Source organism: Phaenicophaeus curvirostris, chromosome 14 (genome assembly GCF_032191515.1).
Source record: "Phaenicophaeus curvirostris isolate KB17595 chromosome 14, BPBGC_Pcur_1.0, whole genome shotgun sequence".
NCBI lineage: Eukaryota > Metazoa > Chordata > Aves > Cuculiformes > Cuculidae > Phaenicophaeus > Phaenicophaeus curvirostris.
Window position 1 is genome coordinate 12,384,480 of NC_091405.1, and position 19,188 is coordinate 12,403,667.

Below are 19,188 nucleotides of genomic sequence, written 5' to 3' on the forward strand. Positions count from 1 at the left end.
ATAATAATTATATTGATTAATATATAACGCATATAATAAATATATTATATAGTATTAATTACGTGTTATGTATTAATATATAATTAATAGTACACAATTTATCGATTATATATCAATTAACATAAATTATAGGATATGCCACATATAATGTTATATATATTCATATGATATATATAGTGTAGTATATTAAGGTCTGTGCTGAGGCAGAAACTCCGGGGAGGCAGCCAGGACCGCCCCCCCCCAACCCGAGTCCAGGATGGAACCAAGTTTCTCCCCCCACCCCCCCCGCCGTGACCGTAACGCGCTCGGGGTGTTTTGACCCTCGCGCTGCTCCGTAGCCCCGTTGTTGCCATGGCGACGGGCGCAGCCGCGCGGGCCCGGGCTGGAGGCGCCGCTCACGGCCTGGAGATGAAGCGGGGACCGGGGCCGCTCGCGGCCGCTGCTGCGGGGAGAAGGTGAGGAAAGGGAGGCCGTGGGTGGGGCTCGGCGCCTCCGTGGTTTCGGGGGAGTGCCTCACGCTGCGCTGGACCGGGTCTCTGTCAGCTTTGGTGCGAAAGGCGCAACTGGGTTTTGTCCCTCGGCTTCAAAGCAAGAAGTGGGGGGGAGGGTGTGAGGGTTGGAGGGAATAAGTCGTTATGGTGAAACAAAGAGATTTACTCGTAATAGTTTAACTTAGCTATTAAGGCAGGTACAGTTTATACAGCGCTGGAGAAGACCCGGGCCCAGAGGAGGCTACAAGTATGGTCCGAGGCCTGGAGCACCTCTGCTACGAGGACAGGCTGAGAGAGTTGGGCTTGTTCAGCCTGGAGAAGAGAAGGCTTCAGGGAGACCTTCCAGCGACCTTCCAGTACCTGAAGGGGCTACAAGAAAGCTGGGGGGGTGCTTATAATGATAGGATGAGGGGCAACGGGTATAAACTGGAGAGGGGCAGATTTAGACTAGACATAAGGAGGAATTTCTTCACTGTGAGAGTGGTGAGGCCCTGGCCCGGTTGCCCAGGGAAGCTGTGGCTGCCCCATCCCTGGAGGTGTTCAAGGCCAGGTTGGATGGGGCTTGGGCAGCCTGGTCTGGTGGGAGGTGTCCCTGCCCAGGGCAGGGGGGTTGGAGCTAGATGGTCTTTAAGGTCCCTTCCAACTCTAACTATTCTATGATTCTATGGTTTGCCTTCAGAGTGCTTCCAGTCAGCAGTGATTTCAGAGAACTTTGTATACACAGAGGGGTCTTCATCATCTCTCCATGAAATGCCAAGCACAGTTTATTCCTGAAACCTAATTGCATATCCAGGGAGGTAAAATTAATCCCATCCAGAGACATTAAAACTTGGCCATACCTGAGCAATTAATCTTAATGACTCTGGGCAACAAGAAGGTAAGGGTCATTATTGTTTTCTTAGTCACAGAATTATAGAATCATTAGGTTGGAAAAGACCTTAGAGGTGATAAAACTCCAACCATACCTGTCCACTACTAAATCACGTCCCCAAGCACCTCACCTCCTTTCAGGTAGTTGTAGAGAGCAATGAGGTCTCCCCTCAGCCTCTCCTTCTCCAGGCTAAACAACACCAGCTCTCTCAGCTGCTCCTCGTAAAACTTGTTCTCTAGCCCATTTGCCAGTTTCATCGCTTTTCTCTGGATTCGTTCCTGGATCTCAATGTCTTTCTTATAGTGAAGGGCCATAAAACTGAACACAGTATTTGAGGTGCAGCCTCACCAGTGCAGAGTACAGGGGGAGAATCACCTCCCTGGACCTGCTGGCCACACTTGCTGATACAAGCCATGATGCCGTTGGCCTTCTTGAAGCTGGAAAGAAAACGTAATATATCTGAGACAGGTGAAGGCACTTGTTCTGCTGTCATCCATAACAGTTTTCTGACGTGAGCACATCCCCAGACCACAGCGTGTCATATTTCATCTCCAGACTGCCACCAAAATGCACGCTTTGCTCTTTTTGCTCAGTTTAAGTCTCTCCTCAGATGTGCCGTCATTTTAGTCTTTCCAACTTTCTGTCCGCCTTGGGGCAAATCTCCAGGACCGGCCATCGGTCACAATATTTTTGTATCACATGTGTTTTGCTTTCCTTTTTTTTTTTTCCTATAGATGAATATCTGCAATAAACCTCCTAATAAGGTAGCTCCAGAGAACTTGGGAGAAACTTTTCCTGAGGTGCAGGTCCAACGCGCTCGAAGGAATGGCTGGAGCTGGCCTCTGCACCATTTCCAAATTACTGCTTGGTTGCTATGCATCTTCTTTGCGCTGGTTGGCTTTGGAATCCTGGTTCCCCTCTTGCCTCACCACTGGCTGTGCGCTGGCTATATCGTATCCTTTGGTCAAGAGGAGAACGTGGACTGTAATAACCTATCAGTGGGGCTTTTTTAAAATAATTGTTAGGTAGCATATAAAGCATAAGAGAAAGCAGCTGAGCCAGAATGTTTTTCTGAAGTATAACCATAATCTTGATCTTCTCCTGTCTCTATTATATTGAGATTCTCTCTGCCCTTCCACTTTAGGAAAGTCACTAACATTCTGCCTGTCGCTTTTGTAACTCGCTGTTAAAGTTACTATCTGCATCTCATCTACCTGCGTCTCTTCTTTGCTTTATTCTTCTATGTGTGTGCTGCAGGGTTTGAGGGAAGCCTTGCTAAAAAAGGCCCTCCTGAAGCATCCTTGCCATAATGGGCAGCCACACTTCCCTGTGCTGGCTGAATGAGTCTTGAAAGCAGCTCTATATGGTTATGATTATATGGTGTGGTTACTTGCAATAGCTGACAGCAGATCTTCTCCCAGGGTCCTCTCCTGTCCTCAGTAGAAAATCTATAAGTGGCAGACGAGGTGGTGTAGTCTGAGCCTCAGAGGGGGAGGTCTGCTGTGGATCAGGCTTGAGCAGCAGTTTTATGCGTGTCTGATCAAAAGCACAGCTAAAGTGTATTTGCTCTGACTTGCTACTGCATTTGGAAGTAAGAATTCAAACAGGTAGTATTTCAAGAAACAATGATAGATCCTGGATACTATCTGTCTGTAACTTGTGTAGGAGCCTACAGAGGGGTGCTCCTCTTCCTTGGGATTCTGACTAAAGAAAAGGAAAGCAAGGTGGTCAGTCCTAGGTCCTTGATGTGACCTTTGTTTTCTTTCTTGAAAGTTTGGTCTTGTGAAGGCGCAAATGCCTGGCCTTAACTGACCGTTCCTTACCAAGGGGGCTGCAAGGACTAATAAACGTGGACCTGTGCCAGAAATCTGCATGAGGGGTCAGATTCCGGTACGTAAAGGTAATTTTTAAAAACTCCTGTGCTAGGAAGGAAGTTGCTGTGAGGAACAGTATGTAATAGTGAGGGTTGTTCTTCTAGATTTAGTTGACTTTTTCCAGAGGGTATTTATTAGAGTGCAAACATCGCTGTTCATAAAAGCTCAGATTAATCTGCTGTGATCAGTTATATAGTGATTTCTAATTCTAAGTCGTATATTTCTCATGTGTGGGCTTTGTGTATAGAAGATAAAAATATATGTATTGAACCATTCATACAATCCTTAACGGTTTACTTCAGTGTCCAGGAGTGTGTTTTATCTACCATTTAGTTGTTCATCTTACTTCAGTCTCCATTGACCCCGCGGATGCAAATGTGCGAGAAAAAAACTATCTAGGGCCTCTGGCCACCTTCAATCGTAATCAGCATGCACATGTCATTGAAAACCATCATTGCCATATTTGTGATGTAGATGTGTAAGTATCTTCTCTTTTCCTTCTACTACTCTGTCTTCTTCACCATTATACTTCACCTTTAGTCTTTAATGTTAGACTGTAAGATTGAAATCAAGCCCCTGAAGCTCTGTAGCAGAAGTTAAACTTCATCCTGGAGCAGGGTTAGGTTAATTGGGTAGGTGCCCACTGCCAGATCTGTGCATGGTTCTGTGTTTTATTTAATGTATTTAATTCGTTTTTGTGTGGAGAGCTCTGTAGTGTTCCGTGTTGTCTAGATGTTGGTGTTTGACCTAACAACATGTAGTGCGTGCGTGTGTGCTTGTATCTGGCTAGGTGCTAGTACAATAGCAGGAAATGCTTGGAGGACAGACATTAAGATGAAGCTTTGTAGAATTGCTAAAGGATTTCAATTAAGGAATCGGTGATCTCCAGATTAGAAAGCATAGTAAAGGCAGGTGCATTGAAAAGGCAAATTTTGCAGTGTTTGGGCTTGTGGTCCAATGATGGCTGATATGGCCAACGTGTTTAGGTGTTCCTGATGTAGAAGGCTTTCTCACTATTACCAGGATCTCTGCTGCTGTATCCCCTGTAATTGTTTCACCGGAAAATCACAGTAATGAGCTGGTGCTGCCACTCTAACGCCACCCTTTCTTTGGCAGGAGTGCCAAGTCAAAGCACTGTGGAACTTGCAACAAGTGTGTGTATGGCTTTGATCACCACTGCAAATGGCTCAACAACTGTGTGGGAAAGAGGAATTACTGGTAAAAGCCTGGCATTGTGACAGGAACACAAGACCGCATCAATAATGTCACCCCTTCTCTTCCCGAGATTCTTCTGCATCTCAGTCCAGTCTGTACTCAGCCACACAGAACCACTTTTCTTTCAGACCCCAGCTGAATAAAATCAGTCATGAGAAAACTAGATGGAAAATGCAGGCATGATTATGACATTGGAAAATTCAGGAATAAAACTTCTGCAGTTAGAATTCCGTAGCTGAACCTTTACAAGTAGAAACAGAAAGCATAATCTTATTATTTAGTATTAGGAAAAGCTTATAGGGTGTTAACTGATTGTCCTTAATGCTTCTGAGACCTGGAGTGGGAATACAACTGTGATTGTGCTGTTCCTATCTCTGAAACAACCAGCATCCAGATTGCATGCTTTCCCTACGAGACTTGGCAGGAGTTACAGCAGCATATAAGCACCTTTAATCTGTGCCAGGTTTAAGAGAAAGAATGAGGAGGCCATCACTGATTACTGCTTCTCAGTTTACTTTCCTGCACCAAAGCCACATGGAAAGCAAAGAGTTGTTACTGCTGGGTGCTATGTTACACTGCCTTCAGAATTTATGCAGGGAGCTCTTTTACTGTCCTAGATACACTTGTCTGTTTTGTAACCACAGTTGCTCTAAAGGCTCACAGTTTAGTCCCTCAGGGTAACAAATCGGAAATAAGACTGTTAACCAGTATCTATTGTAAGTGTAAACAAGCATCCCAGTAATTTGGGATAGCTGTTTATGTCTCCATCTTTATTAGAAGCTGGAATTTTGAAATGTATGTGTGATGTTATTGAAGCCACTTAAACTTATGTCTTTCTTGGCAGGTTCTTTTTGAATAGCGTGCTGTCTGCCATTCTGGGCCTTGGGCTTCTGTTGCTCGTTGCTTGCTACGTCTTTGTGGAGTTCTTCGTTGACCCCATGATGCTTCGCTCCGACTGGCACTTTGGTGGTACTAGCAGTACTTCAACTGAGCTTCCTTTAAATCAGCCAGCACATCTTGATATGGGATTGGATTTGTGGGCTCTTCTGCTGAGGAGGGACTCTATTCCTTACTCCTTCCATTTAATATTTCTGCAAGAGTATCTCTGCTCAGCTGGACAGAATGTCTTTCCTTACAGAGCTAACTGCTCTTCCTAAAAGCCTTGCAGACACAAGCTTTCTTAGGCCTCCAGTGCATAATGGGTCTGCAGCTATTTTTGCGTTAACAATATTTCCAGCTGTAAAGTTTACTTCAAGATATTTAATACGTGGACAATCTACTTATCTCCAACTCTTCTTGTTTTACAGCTCTGAAGAACAACACAGACCGCTGGTTTGTGTTTCTTCCTGCAGCTCCTGTTGAGACTCAGGCATCTGCCCTTTTGGTCACAGCTGGGGTTTTTATTCTTCTGAGCCTGGTCACCGTGATCCTGCTAGGCCACCTGTTGACCTTTCACATCTATCTCAGTAGGTATTATGTTCCTGTCATTTGCAGCCCCACTTCATTTTTGCGTAGGTTCTTCCACTCATTCTGTGTTTGTTGTGTGTTCATGCATGTCACAAATATACACACATTGTCAGAGATTGCCACTGAAAAGGTAGAAAACATGGATTTAACATCATACTTCCGATTTTCCCCCAGCACCAGGTAGGCTTATCAGTCCATGTACAATATTGTGCTTACACTGAGCCTGTGCATTCACGTGCCTAAACTATGTTATCCTGGAACTGAAAGCGTGTGGGAGAGTAGTAGAGAGGCCACGTGGAATGAATGGGTTAATCTGCTAGCGATTGCAGATTCAGATTGACTCCATGTATGGGTTTTTGTGAATTTCATCATTGTGCTCCCCAGTCCTTCTCTTGTGTCCCGTTTCTCTGTTACTCAAGAGAATCATGTACAGTATTGATCTAAATTTCAAATAAGAGGCCTGATGTCCAGGTGAGGGTCTCTCTATGGAAGTTATACTGTATTGGCACTAAGTGAATTGTGGAATTCTGAGGAAGAGGTTTTCAGAAAGGCTCCTCGTTAGATCTCCTACTTGTTGCTCTGTCAAGAAGGGAGACTTAGTTTTTTTTTATCTAAGATGGGCATCAAAAGCCCTTTTCAGCCATGATCTAAAATGAAGCTAATGCTGTTTGGCTGCCTGACATAAGTCATGATGAGAAAAGACCTTACACTTGCAGCAGTCAGTCATTCCAAAACTAGGGAAGAAGGGATGTGGTGGAAGAGTAATGAGGACAGCAGTTACAGAGGGTCCTTGGATGGAACTTTAGGGTGTCAGTTAACAGCGTTGCAGATGCCAACACAAACTAGGTCAGCACAAACCAGTGCAGGTACAGAAGCAAAATGGTTATGCTGTTGAAATGTAGAGCGTGGTGGGTGAGTGTTTTCAGTGCTGAGCTGGCATTAGTGCTACAGGCAGTGAGGTCACTGACTGTCGTTTTGCTTTTACAGCCTCTTTGAGCTTAACTCAAATACGGTCACGCTGCAATTTTGCTTTCTTGATGGAATTGCAAGTTGACTTTTCTGGTTTAATGGCGATGCCTGGAGATTTCAAAGGTCGATATAGCTCTGTAGAAAGACTAAAAGCATAACAAAGCTGGAGCTGCTCCAGTAAGATTTCCTTTGGATGAAAAAGAAAGGATTATTCAGTTGAGTCCCAAGCAGAATTTATCCTGTGTACAATTTATTGTGTACAATTTCCACAAGAGGGCGCTCCCTTCTTGGGAGAAAGACAAGCTGTCTTCTGTCAAACAGAAACATGCATGTGTTACACCAGTTCTACTCCGGCTTTGTTTTCTTCCTGTTGCTGTTGGCTTGCAGTGTTTTGTTTTTTTTCCTCTTTCAGAATAAATTTTGAGCCAAATTAACTCTTCTTTCTGGCCCAATTTTAAATCTTTGACTTACATGGAAACCATTTAATTACTGTTGATTTTTGTTAATGTTTCATTATATTAAAATCTGCAACCCTATTGAAACTGGTTCCAGCTGTGCAGAAGTGTCGTGTGTATAAGCCCTTGTTTAAAAGGAGAGATGTGACCGTATTGAAGCTTGTGTTGTGTGTTACATATAAGTATGGATTTCCCTTAGAGCTGGGATTCAGGGAGATAGACAAAGTGGTTTAAATTCCTCTCATTTGATACCTGTAACTGTTAACAGTCTCATCTGAATACAGGAAAGGATATGGGGCTTTTCACAGACAATGATTATATGTGTCACAGTGTGTGCTGCAGGGTTATCTAGCCAGACAAATGCAATACTTATAAACAAAATAGCTGTATTAAAAAATATTGAGTTATACTGTTAAGTATTCAGAAACCAACAAACTCTGAATTAAAAAATGGTTTATGGTCCTTTGCAAATGAAGCCATATTCTGTTTCTCCAATAAAACATACGGTACCGCCCTAGGAGCACCCTGCACTGTCCCCGTTAAGTGCATTCTCTAATCACTTGGCTGCAGACTCGCATTCATTTTTATGCTCTGCCTTCCTGGACAAATAGATCTTGAATTCTTATTTCTTCATAAGGTCATTGCTTTGACAGGAGGGACATCTTCTCCTCTGCTCTCCTCCACTTGTCTGTGAAAAAGTCCTGTGTTTAGGGCATGGTTTTGAAAGTTAAGAAATTGTTGATACAAATGTCTTCAAACAGAGGAAAGATTTTAGTCTGGATGTCCCACATCCTAGGTATTTGCTTTTACTACTATGCTCTGTAAAAAGCAAGAATGGCTGCCATGCTGTGCACTAAAAACTTTCAACATCCTTTTAGCAGTTTTATCATCTAAAAATACTTACCATAACACGGTCACTATGGGAGGAATGTCCGAGTTTTGGATCCTTGTAACACTGTGGGTCTCATGAAGAAACCAGGCTGCTCAGAAATGTCACATGCTTTTGGTAATTTGCAGAAGCAGATGTGTTTGTGTGTGGAGCCCTGAAGCGCACATAAACTCAGGCATGTGTAAACTCTGGACACATCTATTGGGCACCAGACAGGATGGGCATTTAAATGTTTTGGACGTTAGGGGTCTCAATCTTCTCTATGGGACACACTAAAGTGCTGCATTTCTTTTCTCCAGTTAGCATCATATACCTTCTGGTACCCACTGAGCTTTCTGAATGGTACAGATCTTAATTCTTTTTGGTTATGAATAATGGATTTGTTCTGAAATGAACTGAACAAATGACTGCTATATAGAAAGCTGTACTGTGTATATAAGGCTTTAGCAGAATGGTGAGACTATGAGAAAGTGTGATGACAATAAAGGATACAGTAAGATTTACAGTGCAAAGGTACTTTTGCCTTAGAGTCTTTTTATGTTTACAGTTACTATTTGATTCCATAGTTATACAGACTGTTTGCATAAGTGTAATCAGGGAGTGGCCTTTCCTGCACTGACAGCTCTCTTTCTTTCTTCCTAGTGCGAAACAAAATGACTACGTACGAGTACATCCTGCAGCAGCGTTGCCAGCAAGAGGCAAAAGAGGTAGACAAGCAACAGGAGTCTTGTCCCTCTCAGGTGAGACCCAGTCAGGTACTCAACGTGCTTTCAGTCTGTTTCTCAAATGCAGCCTCACTTGTCAACAGTGTAAAGGTTGCTTCATTTTTGCAAGCATTAAATTATAGACACATCTGCTAGAGGTAAACTTCAGAGGTGCTTTGGTGGAATTGAGTAGGATGTGAGAGAGTGTAAGGCCTGTAATTCGATGAACACTTTAGGCATAAGCAAGTACTGCTTCCAAAGGAATCAATCCCTCCCACTCTCTTCCTCCACCACTTGTTTTGGGCCCTGCGCTATCTATTGTTTTGTGCCAGCGCAGCTGTTCATTACAGTCATGCAGTGAACAGGGTGGGGGAAGTCATCTGAGTAAGAATAAACTTTATTAAAAAAAATCATTGAGCTCATCTTTAGCTGGCCCAGCTCTCTCCCCTTCGGTTCACCAAGCAGTCACAGAACTGCCTGTGTCAGCATGAAGGAGTGTGTCTGAAAAATGGGAAGGGTTCTGTTGCTGGAAAGAACAGGCCTATCTGTTTGGGTGGCAGTGCATGTCTCAGTGACTTATGTGGGTGGTAGCACAGGTCATGACCAAAAGTGAGACAGGCTCTAAGGCTGGAGAAACTGGGGCTAATCGTCAAGTACCTATTAATACCAAATAGTTTAAACATCTGGAAAAGAAAAAAGACGCCTCTAGAGTTCAGAAATTACTACGATATCTACTTTTCTTTGGATTGAGTCTACATAATAATAAGGGTCTTGTGATTACTGTATTGTTGATCCTCATCTCTTTAGAAAGACTTCTACAAGCTGTTTAATGTTATTACACTCTGCAGTGGCTTATCTTATTCCGCTACAAATTGAGAGGTTCAGTGTAGTTTGTTTTGCTGCAAGGCATCTGTATCCCTGGAGTTACTCAAAATTTGATTGGGCAAATTCTGTACTGGCTTTAACAGGGAGTTGGGCAAGAAACTTCCAGATATTCCTCCTAGTCTAGATTATTCTGAGATTACATGTAACTTTTAGTTTTATGGAAGTAAGTAACTATACAAAAATCCATTAAATCCAAGCTTCATCCAAATATTCAGTCCAGAGATACTGGGATCTCTCCAGATTCCTTCATAGTTTTTCCCTATCAAAGCAAAGGGGAAAGTGAGCTAATTCCCTTTCGTATAATATGGAGACCTCAGCTTTTCATATATATGTATTTTTACTGCCTTGAAGAAATTGAGCTTTCAGTTTAAACAGAGGTTTCCATAACAACAAAAATATTTGGCACTTCGTCTCATAGTGCTTTCCTTATCATGAAAATGAAAACAATAATAAAGCATTAGCTCTAATCATTTCTTAATTACTGAATTTTGATTTCTACTGAAAATCTATTTGAACAGGGGTGGACACTGAGTGTGTGCACATTTGGGATGTAGCCAGTAAATGGTGGTGTCCTGCCTGTGCTGGTGCTTATCTAGATATGTGTGAATGTGTTAGTTTGAAGCAGTGTGCCTGGAAGAGATATGTGTGAATATGGTTAATTTGAAGCAGCAAGCCTGGAAGAAGCAGGGTGAAAAGGAGTTCTGTATTTCAGACTGAAGTTAGCACCTTGGGGAACAAGAACGACTGGATGATACCCAGTAACATTGTTAAGAAAAATGTTAACCCACCAGATTTTCCTTGTTTCTTACATAGCAACCAAAGATAAACACAAACAAATAGATTGGAGTAGGAGTACACCAAGTGACTTGTCTTTTGTAAGTTCTGTTGACTACAGCCTTCTTTAACTTGAACACAGAAATCCTTTGTAATTGCTCCAACATGTTGCAAGCATAAAATAGAAGTAATCTTCCCACTTTTGTCTTAACTGTTCAACTCTTCGTTCATTTTAGGGAGTAAGAAGAAGAATACATTTCCCCTTTAATCCTTGTTTTTGAGCCTCATTCATGCTTGAGAGTTGGTTTTGGCTTCAGTTTTCCATGTTTGTTTATGGTTAAGTCTTCAGCTATGTCCAGGTGAAAGGATTCTTGTTCAGGTTAAAGGTTTCTCGTGTGCTTGTAAAACACTCTCAGAACACGCACAAAGAAAAAGCTCTAATTTTGCACACTTGAGTGGTTCAGATGTCACAAAAAATGCAAAACAATTAGACATATGCAACCTTTTACTCTATTACTGTACCCAAAGCGGCATATGCAAGTAACGGTTATTTCTGTAGGCAGTTGCATAACAGTCCAAAGAAATATAAACTAAACCAAACCTGTTGTTTTAATGTATAATTGACTTCATACCAGGGAGCTGGCTTTCCTTGTGAGGCCAGCTGGGATGTGATTCCTAAAGCTTTGAACTTGGTTTGGGCATTGATTTGGGTTGGTGAGGTTTGATTTTAGATAAATAAATAAACATGGATTTTACAGAGCTTCCCTCACGTTTGCAATATTGCTTCTCTCTTCTGATGTCTGGTTGAGATGAACGCAGTCTTGACTCTCGGCCTCAACACTCGCAACAGACCTACTTTCCTTGGGACAAAAAACATTTTTCCTCTTCAGTTCAGCCTCCTCTCCATTCAGGCAACATTTCAGGGCACTGGCTGTTGCTGAAGTGGTAAGAGCAGCTGCAGCGGGCGAGGGAGCTGAATTCTTCCTGAAGTTGCAACCATGAAACTTGAGGTGGACACAGCTGGGATCCAGCCTCTACAGGAGGTCTGAGAATGGCCAGGACTTGCAAGGGGGCAATGAACTTGGGTGGTCTGTTGACTTAGCAGTCTGTTTTCAGCAAGAGTAAAAGCCAAATCCTAACAATCCAGTTGGAAGGGGTAGAGTTGCTGTCACAGTTGAGGGGTTCTAGCTGTCCTGCTAATGACTGTGGAAGCAGAGGGAGGCTGGGACTCTGCACTGTGGTTGTAGTTTTTTGTCACACTGAGAGAACATTGTGTTTTCTACTGATTGAGTCTTATTCCATTTGTTTCTGCTAGCCAGCTCTAAGGGTTTGCTTTCTTTTCTGTGGCTACTTTGTTTGTACATAATTTATAGAAGGCTGAAATGAAAAAAAAGGATTTTAAAAAGCTCTTATGTTTCCTGCTTGGAAAGAGTGGTTTGTAATATTCTCAGGATATATCACTTATTGATCTACTTTGAAATGCCAGTCCTGCAGTCCTGTTCGTATGCTGTGAACAATGAGTCTTGATCATTTTCAATTTCATTTCAATTTTTCTTATTAATTTTTTTTTTTATTTTTGCAGTTTTATTCAAGTGCATTTTTTTGACTGCAAAACCAAGCATCTGGACACTGGCTTGGAATCTGTTCATCTGGTACAGGCTGGTTATTCATTTGGCAGTCTAGTTCCCTGCAACAAAGCATGACTGCATTGCCTCTGCAGCCCAGCTTTCTTAGTGCCCGGCACTGAGAGTGTCCTAGCATGCAGCTGTGGTTCTGCTGTTGGGTTTGCTGAGAGGGAGGCAGGACGGTAACTGTACTCATCCTCATCACCTGTCTGCCTGGGAGAGGAGCCGGACAGCTCTGTAGAGCTTTGTGGAGAGTGCATGCTGATGTGGAGCACTGATAGGAAATTGGAAGAGATCATGGCATATGCAGATGGCATATTAGTTCCCTGTTGTTCCTTTGATAGGAATGGTTGGACTCGATGATCCAGTGGGTCTCTTCCAACCTGGTTATTCTATGATTCTATGATTCTATGATTCTATGATTTTCAGTTACTGTGTGCAGTCCTGCAAGGATGGTTTGCTTTCCTCTGAAAAAAAATTACTGCCCATACAGTTACAGTGACATGAGATTGTGTCTGGTCTCGGGTGCATGAGGCTTGAAACTATTTTCTGTTTTCTTTTTTTATGCCTTCCTTTTTCATTCCTATCAGCTGAAATGATTTCTTGGCTGCCACTGAATGTGCAGCTCCATTAATTCTTTGCTAGTTCTCAGACCATTGCTTTGTATGTAAAGTTCAGGCTACTTTTCCCACCTGCATCACTTTACATCTAGCAAGATGGATTTTTGTGTGCCATTTTATCACCCTGTAGTTCAATTCTGTAGCTCTTTGTGTTTGGCTTTTTTTTCTACTGCCTTAAATAAAGCAGACCACATCTCACTGTTCTGCTCTTTTGTCCATTGTTTATGAATTTGTTGAGGTGCAGTGGCCCCGCATCTCTCAGGAACCCATTTGTGGGACATCCAACTTTTACTTCATTTTCTCAAGTCTGCTGATCAAGCTATTCAGACAAATAGGTCCTCGTGAGCTTGTTTAAGCTTTTTTGGAAGCTAATACCTATCACATTTAGAATACCTCTGTCTTTACCACCTAAAAGTTGCCCTAAAAGGTATGTGTGTCTTTATAGTGACTGCACACTAAAATGTTTAAGAGGAAGTTGTCTTGCTAAATTATTCAAGTTTAAGAGCAGCTGAAAAGTAATGTCAAAGTCCTCCTGGGCATGGTTTATCTTTTTTGACAATAGGGCTTCATACCCTGCGTTACTGGTACTCTGACCATCTTAACTGTGTCCTTTTGAGGGAGAACTTGGGAGCCCTTTTCTGAAATGCAGACACTTGGATTTAGGAGGCTGATTTGTTGAATCTTCTTATATGTTTATGAAAGTTTAAAGATAAGTTTAAAGTCAGGATGGTGTTACTTTGAATTAATTTATACCAGAGCCAAATGAGTAATATATTACATTCTTTTTCAAAAGCAGCACTGTTATTAGTCATACAGGATTCACACAAGAAACAGAAAATACTTTGATTTTCCTATCTGTTGCATGCTTTCATTTTCCTCACCTTTGTTTTGAGTTTAAAGGACTTTTGTCTGCATTCACTGCTTAGCTCCTATGTTTGAGCTATGTAACTAGTGGGGGCTTTAGGTGATATTTTGAATGTGTTCCCAGGAAATGATTAAGCTATTCTCCCTAAGTTTGCTTTGATTTGATTTTGAATCACATAAGATACTAGCTGGCTAAATGAATAAATGAGGGACTCCTAATAGTCTTAGTCTTGTTTTTCTGTCTTCTTAAGCAGCAAACTCCTATTGAGTTTCAGCTGTGTTAGCTATAAGGACATAAAATCTCTGGGATGTGGCTGAGGAAGGAGGAAGAAGACATGCTTGTAGTGAAAATCCCTCTTCCCTGCTCTGTGCCTGTATTGGTCTGACAATATTCTTTTTTTTTTTTTTTTTTTTTTTTGCAGAACATAGACTTTCTTTCAGGTGGCTCTGGCTATGCAGACCGTGGTATTCAAGTAGAGTTCTCAACTGTAACTTCAGGAAAAGTGTGAGTAAAGTCGTAGATGGAAGACTCCTAGCAGTGTGTATGGGAAATTGTCACCAAAGTCACTGGTGGACCCTAAGACAGAAGTACTTGGAGGTTAGGGAGCACCAATGTTTTGACCAAGGCATGGTGAAATCCTTGAGTTTCAGTAGGGTAAATTCCAACAGGAGTACTTGCCTTATCTCCCTTGGAAAATTATCTTTCCTAGAATACTCTGTTTAGGCTGGTTTATATTAAAATTACTTTAAAGCTGCCTGATTTATCCTGTAATTCCTATATTGAGCTCATTATAGTTACATGATTTCAAGTTGTTGAGAGATGAATCACAACAGAGAAGTTTGTAACACAGGCGAGCACTTGTGGGAAAACAGCATAGTTGTCTCTGAATTAATCCTTGCCTTTCAACTCATGTCCCTGGGGAACAGAGAAGAAATCCTTCATATTTTGCACAGTTCTGCAGGAAAATTTACCCTGCAGTTTTGCTGGGAATGTTGTGCAGGACAGGGAATGCTTTGGTCAGGCTGATGTGTACGTGCAAGCAAGGTGGGCATCAGAATTAAGTCACGTTTGAGGGAATCATCTTGTATATCTGCTCTGTGTTTTAGCTTTTCGAAGCTCTATGTCCACAATGATGAAGCTGATCCTAAGCAGAGCACCTCCCGTGACGTCCTGTCTCTTTACTTTGAGGTCGCTTCTCAGGTAAGCAGGAGACTTGCTCCACACCATAAGTCAGCTTTTCTGCACTCTTGATATTCATGCATTTACACTCAGATGCTCTCCGCTCTTGCTTGGGTGGCAGATGGTGATGGTCCCCTCCTTTCCTCCAAGCTTATTAATCAAAGTCTTGTCACCTAGATGATAAGAAAAATATCTTTTCAACTATACTTGTATTTTGGACAAAAGCTGTCTCTCCTGTGGGGTGTTCTGTGCTATGTGACGTTTGGCCCCCTCCTCTGGTTTGTCTTTCCAAATGCGTTTGTCCACCAGTGTGTCATACATCCTCCAGCTTAAAGTTACCTCCACACAGGGGATGTCTGCATGCCAATAATGGGTGTATTCATTAAATATCTGTTCTCTATTGTTGCTTTATAGTAACTCAGCCTTAAACTATAAAATATCCTTGGTCTTTGGTCATACCTAATGCTCATTATTAAAAATAGGAGGAATTAAAAAGGTAGCAATGAAAAAAACTGTCTCATTCCTTTCTGTTCCTTCTCTTCGGCCACTTGCCTTCACAGCAGCAGAAAAAACGCAGAAAGAAGATGCATGCAGCTTTTCCCTCAGGAATGGACAATGGATCTAAACCACATGCTAGATCTTGGCCCTCTTTCCCAGATCCTCAGTCAGGTCAGAGTGCACCAGTCAACCTCTCTGCTTCTGTACTGGGTTTCTCATTGCTGGCACACAAGAGAGAAAGTGTGGCATGAAAGCAGTGGCAGGAAGTGAAAACGAGTGCTTCAGAGGGCTTGGAGATACTCTAAAATGATCAGACTCGGGTGTGCTCCTAGGTGTAGAATTCTGTATGTGTTCATATCTGATTTTGTGCAAAGAAATGCATGATTTTCTTTAACACTAGTGGATCAGCTGTATCAGTGTTCCTGGGCTTGTTGAAGTCTCTGTGGGGCTGAGCAATCTCTCTCCCCCTCTCCATAAGCTTTCTTCTGCCTTTCTTTCCATCTGTAGAGGTCCCAGCCACTGCTGTTGCCACCTCACCTTCCCACGGCCTTCGCCTCTTGGTGCCGGCTTTTCCTCCAAGAGCTTCCGTGCCCCACAGCAGCATCGGCCTCATCCAGGCAGCAGGACCCCCAGCTGACTATCACTCAGAGTCTGCTGAGTCCATGGATGAGATTCCTGTGGCTCAGACTCGCCTTGGGAGCACAGCCCATCACAGGCCTCCTAAGAATAACTCAAGCAACTCTCAACACTGTCCCTTGTCCACAGACAATCCCAGAGGTAAAAGGAAGAAGAATCTGTATCCTGGACACAAGGTAAAAAGGAAAAGCTGCCAGCAAAACAGACGTGTGGACCGAGACCTGGAACTTTTTTCTAAGATTCCTGCTGTGTTTGTAAGTAAAAGCAGTGGAGAACTTCATGTCTCTCAGCCCCAGCCCTGTGAGAGCACATCCGAGCCTCATCACAGAAAATGCATCAGCAAACAGCACGTGGGCAGGGATGATCCATATTTTAAGGACATAAGGACAAACACCACAGCGGCCTAGGGATCAACTTGCCATAGCTATAGCCTTTGGGGACAAGGCAAGAGGTTCTCTTTCTATCTGTATGTAACTGTTCAAATATCTTGACCGCAGTGACTCACCTTTTTCCCTGGAGGTAGCAGTGTCCCTTTACCTGATGCTGTCCATCTTCCAGCAGAACTGCTGCATCATTGTTTTTGGCTGCTACCTCTTCCTAAACCATGAGTGCCCCTAAGCCCAGTTCCACTCTCCTTGTCAAGAGGAAACAGTCTCCCTGACGGGGATGTGCCTAGGGCTGCTGCTGGTTAAGGACTTCAGTGTTAGTGCTCTGTGGAGTGCTGACCCCCATCCCTGCACTGGATGTTTTGCCATCAGGTTGCAGTGAAACATTTCTCATACATGGCCAAAGGCAAGAGGCAATAAAGATGGCAAACCTAAGGTAGGCATCTTGCTAGAGAGAAATAAGAGTGTTTTGCATAGGAAAGGGCTGTGCCCTCTTGGCCCTCTGCACACTAGTACTGCAGTAGGGAAGAGCAAGGCTGCATCTCTGCTGTTCCCTGAAAACTAAATTTCCCGTCTGCCTACACTGTGTGAGTCTTCGGGTCATGTGCAAGGGCTTCTGCAGGTGGCCAGGGAGTAACCTCAGGATTGCCTCGTCCCTATACAGCTTTCCGCTGTGCACCCTCCAGCCAAGTCCACCACCAGCATGTACTCGGCAAGGCAGCATAGTTTGACCTGCTCCACCTTCCCAGCAGCCTGAGGTGCAGTTGTACCCCCTGGCAGTATGACCCTTTGGAAAAGCAGGTGTGTGTGGGACCAACCCTTGTGCACCAGCAGATGTGGTACTGCTTGTGTGCAGAGACCAGTGCGTCTGCTCATTGATGGATCCTGGTTAAATAAAGTCCTTCCAGTGGGTCCCTCTAATCTCTGCTGTCACTCAAGGAACCTACACCCTGCAGTGATGCTGGGCACAGGGTTTTCAAAGGCCAGCTGTCCCTCCACCCAGAAGGCATTGCTAATTTCTCTTCAGCAGGTACCCGTGAGCAGAGCTTATGAGTTTTCTTATCCTTTGTCCACACAGAACGAGCCCCAAAATATTGTATAGAGTTTTTGAGTAGCTCTGTCCACAATAAAATTTTCTATGCCCTTTGTTAAATAGTTTCCTCCTTTTTTGCAATCATTCATTTATCTGCCAAGTTGATCACCCTTAGGCTGTTTAGTCCACTTTTCCTTGCACTTCTGATGTCCCAGCTGGGCTTGGCACTTTAAGCTGTGTGGGTGACAGTAGTTCCCCCTCTGCAGGGCCCTTTGGCTGTTAGGGGGGACCTCCTTCTCTAGGAGGTTTGTAACTCCAGCCTGGTTTCTGTGCTGCAGCAGGGTGAGCGCCACAGGGAGGAGGCCAGTCCGACTGTGCACTGTGCTGTGGGAAGGCTGCCGCGCCCTTTGGAGTGAGCAGCACCAGGTTTCCTCATCTATCATGGGACCGTAACGCTGATACCTGTGGATTCAGGTGCTGAGGGGGTTTCTGCCACCCAGCTGAGGTGCCTGGCTGCTGCTCTGGGTGAGGAAGCTTCATAGCAGACCTGTGGCGGTAACCAAAAAGAGGGAATTGCACTAGGGCACGATTGCAGAAACCAGCATGGGGGCAGAGTGGTCCTGGCCATCACACCAGAGGATTACAATGACCACCAGCTAAGCCCCCTGTGACAGCCCAACGCCCTCAGAGAGCTGAGTAAAGTGACAGCAAAAGTCCTGATGCCTTCAGCTCACAATCACTGCAGAAATATTGAGGTCTGGCATCCCTGAGCACCTTCTCCATCACAAAATGAAAAGGTTTTATTGCCAGGGTGTGAACTTTCCCATCAGCAGGAGGCAGTGCCCTGGACTGGCCATTTCCACCACAAGACACTGTGGCTTTTTATTAAGAATGTATTTGCAGGATGGTGACAGCTTTCCAGAGTCCTCTAAAATCATAAATCATTGTCCCTGGTCACTCGCCAGCAACTGTGCCTGTTGCGACCCTCTCAGCCTTGGCGTGGGATGTACACCCTGCTTGCTTTCATCTTCAGGCTCTACTCAAGTTTCTTAGTTTTCTCTTTGAAGTCAAGGGGACCTTCCTTTGGGAATGATTTTTGGTGAGTCTTTTCCTGGGCTCTGCTTTTGACACATCCTGGGAGCATCTCGAAGGGCTGCCTTGAAATTAAAGAGGGGCAAGCAAGCTCCTGCCAGAGGATGGAGGGGTTCTTTTCCCCCTCCTCTCTGCCCCGTGCTGTGCATCGACTCTGTGTGCGCTGTGACACCCAGCACGCACACACACACACACCGCAGCTCTCATCAGCCGCAGCTAAGCTCCATTAATGCTTTCTGGACACGCTGTTGCCGGGGTTACCGTATACATATTGCACAACATCCGAAACACTTCCCTCTGTTTTGTAGCAACTTGTGCTAGAGAAGCCGTGCTTCCCTCGTAACCTCATCCCACCCCAGATGCGGCTGAGCCAGCGCCTCATTCCTGAAACGAGATGACTCCAGGGAGCTCGCAGTGCCCAGCCGGAGGGAAGATGAGAGGCAAAGAGAATGGAGGGTGAGCACAGAGGGTGCTTGTTCTCTTGTGCAAGCTCTGAGCTGCATCCCAGAGCTATCGCAGCACACCAGGACTTGGCATGAAGATGGGTAGGCATGGTCCTAGTGGGAACAAGCCGGGCATCTGAAGCTGTAAGCCTCATTGAGTCCTAGATAAGCACTGGAGTCACACAGCTCATTAAGCTCCCTGGGGCAGGACGCAGCT

At 44.0% G+C, this 19,188-nt stretch overlaps 1 protein-coding gene across 2 annotated transcripts; it reads left to right on the top strand.

Annotated features, from left to right (window-relative positions):
- The first annotated feature begins 340 nt into the window (after positions 1-340).
- On the top strand, positions 341-17,556 carry ZDHHC1 (zinc finger DHHC-type containing 1). 2 transcript variants are annotated; one of them, XM_069868252.1, is made up of 11 exons: positions 341-455; positions 2,097-2,315; positions 3,539-3,714; positions 4,353-4,454; positions 5,296-5,420; positions 5,759-5,917; positions 8,874-8,971; positions 14,126-14,208; positions 14,811-14,904; positions 15,444-15,552; positions 15,889-17,556. In XM_069868252.1, exons 2-11 carry the CDS (start codon positions 2,097-2,099, stop codon positions 16,422-16,424), a joined length of 1,701 nt encoding a protein of 566 aa, XP_069724353.1. In that variant the 5' UTR covers positions 341-455; the 3' UTR covers positions 16,425-17,556. The 2 variants fall into 2 exon arrangements, with proteins under 2 accessions (XP_069724353.1, XP_069724355.1); XM_069868254.1 differs by lacking the exon at positions 4,353-4,454.
- Positions 17,557-19,188: the final 1,632 nt, after the last annotated feature.

What these genes read in the sequence shown, in the direction of transcription:
- ZDHHC1 (XM_069868252.1), top strand. Translation starts at nt 2,097, where the DNA reads ATGAATATCTGCAATAAACCTCCTAATAAGGTAGCTCCAGAGAACTTG. An exon ending in CTCCGACTGGCACTTTGGTG is followed by an intron (nt 5,421 to 5,758) that starts GTACTAGCAGTA and finishes CTTGTTTTACAG; the next exon opens with CTCTGAAGAACAACACAGAC. An exon ending in AGGAGTCTTGTCCCTCTCAG is followed by an intron (nt 8,972 to 14,125) that starts GTGAGACCCAGT and finishes TTTTTTTTGCAG; the next exon opens with AACATAGACTTTCTTTCAGG.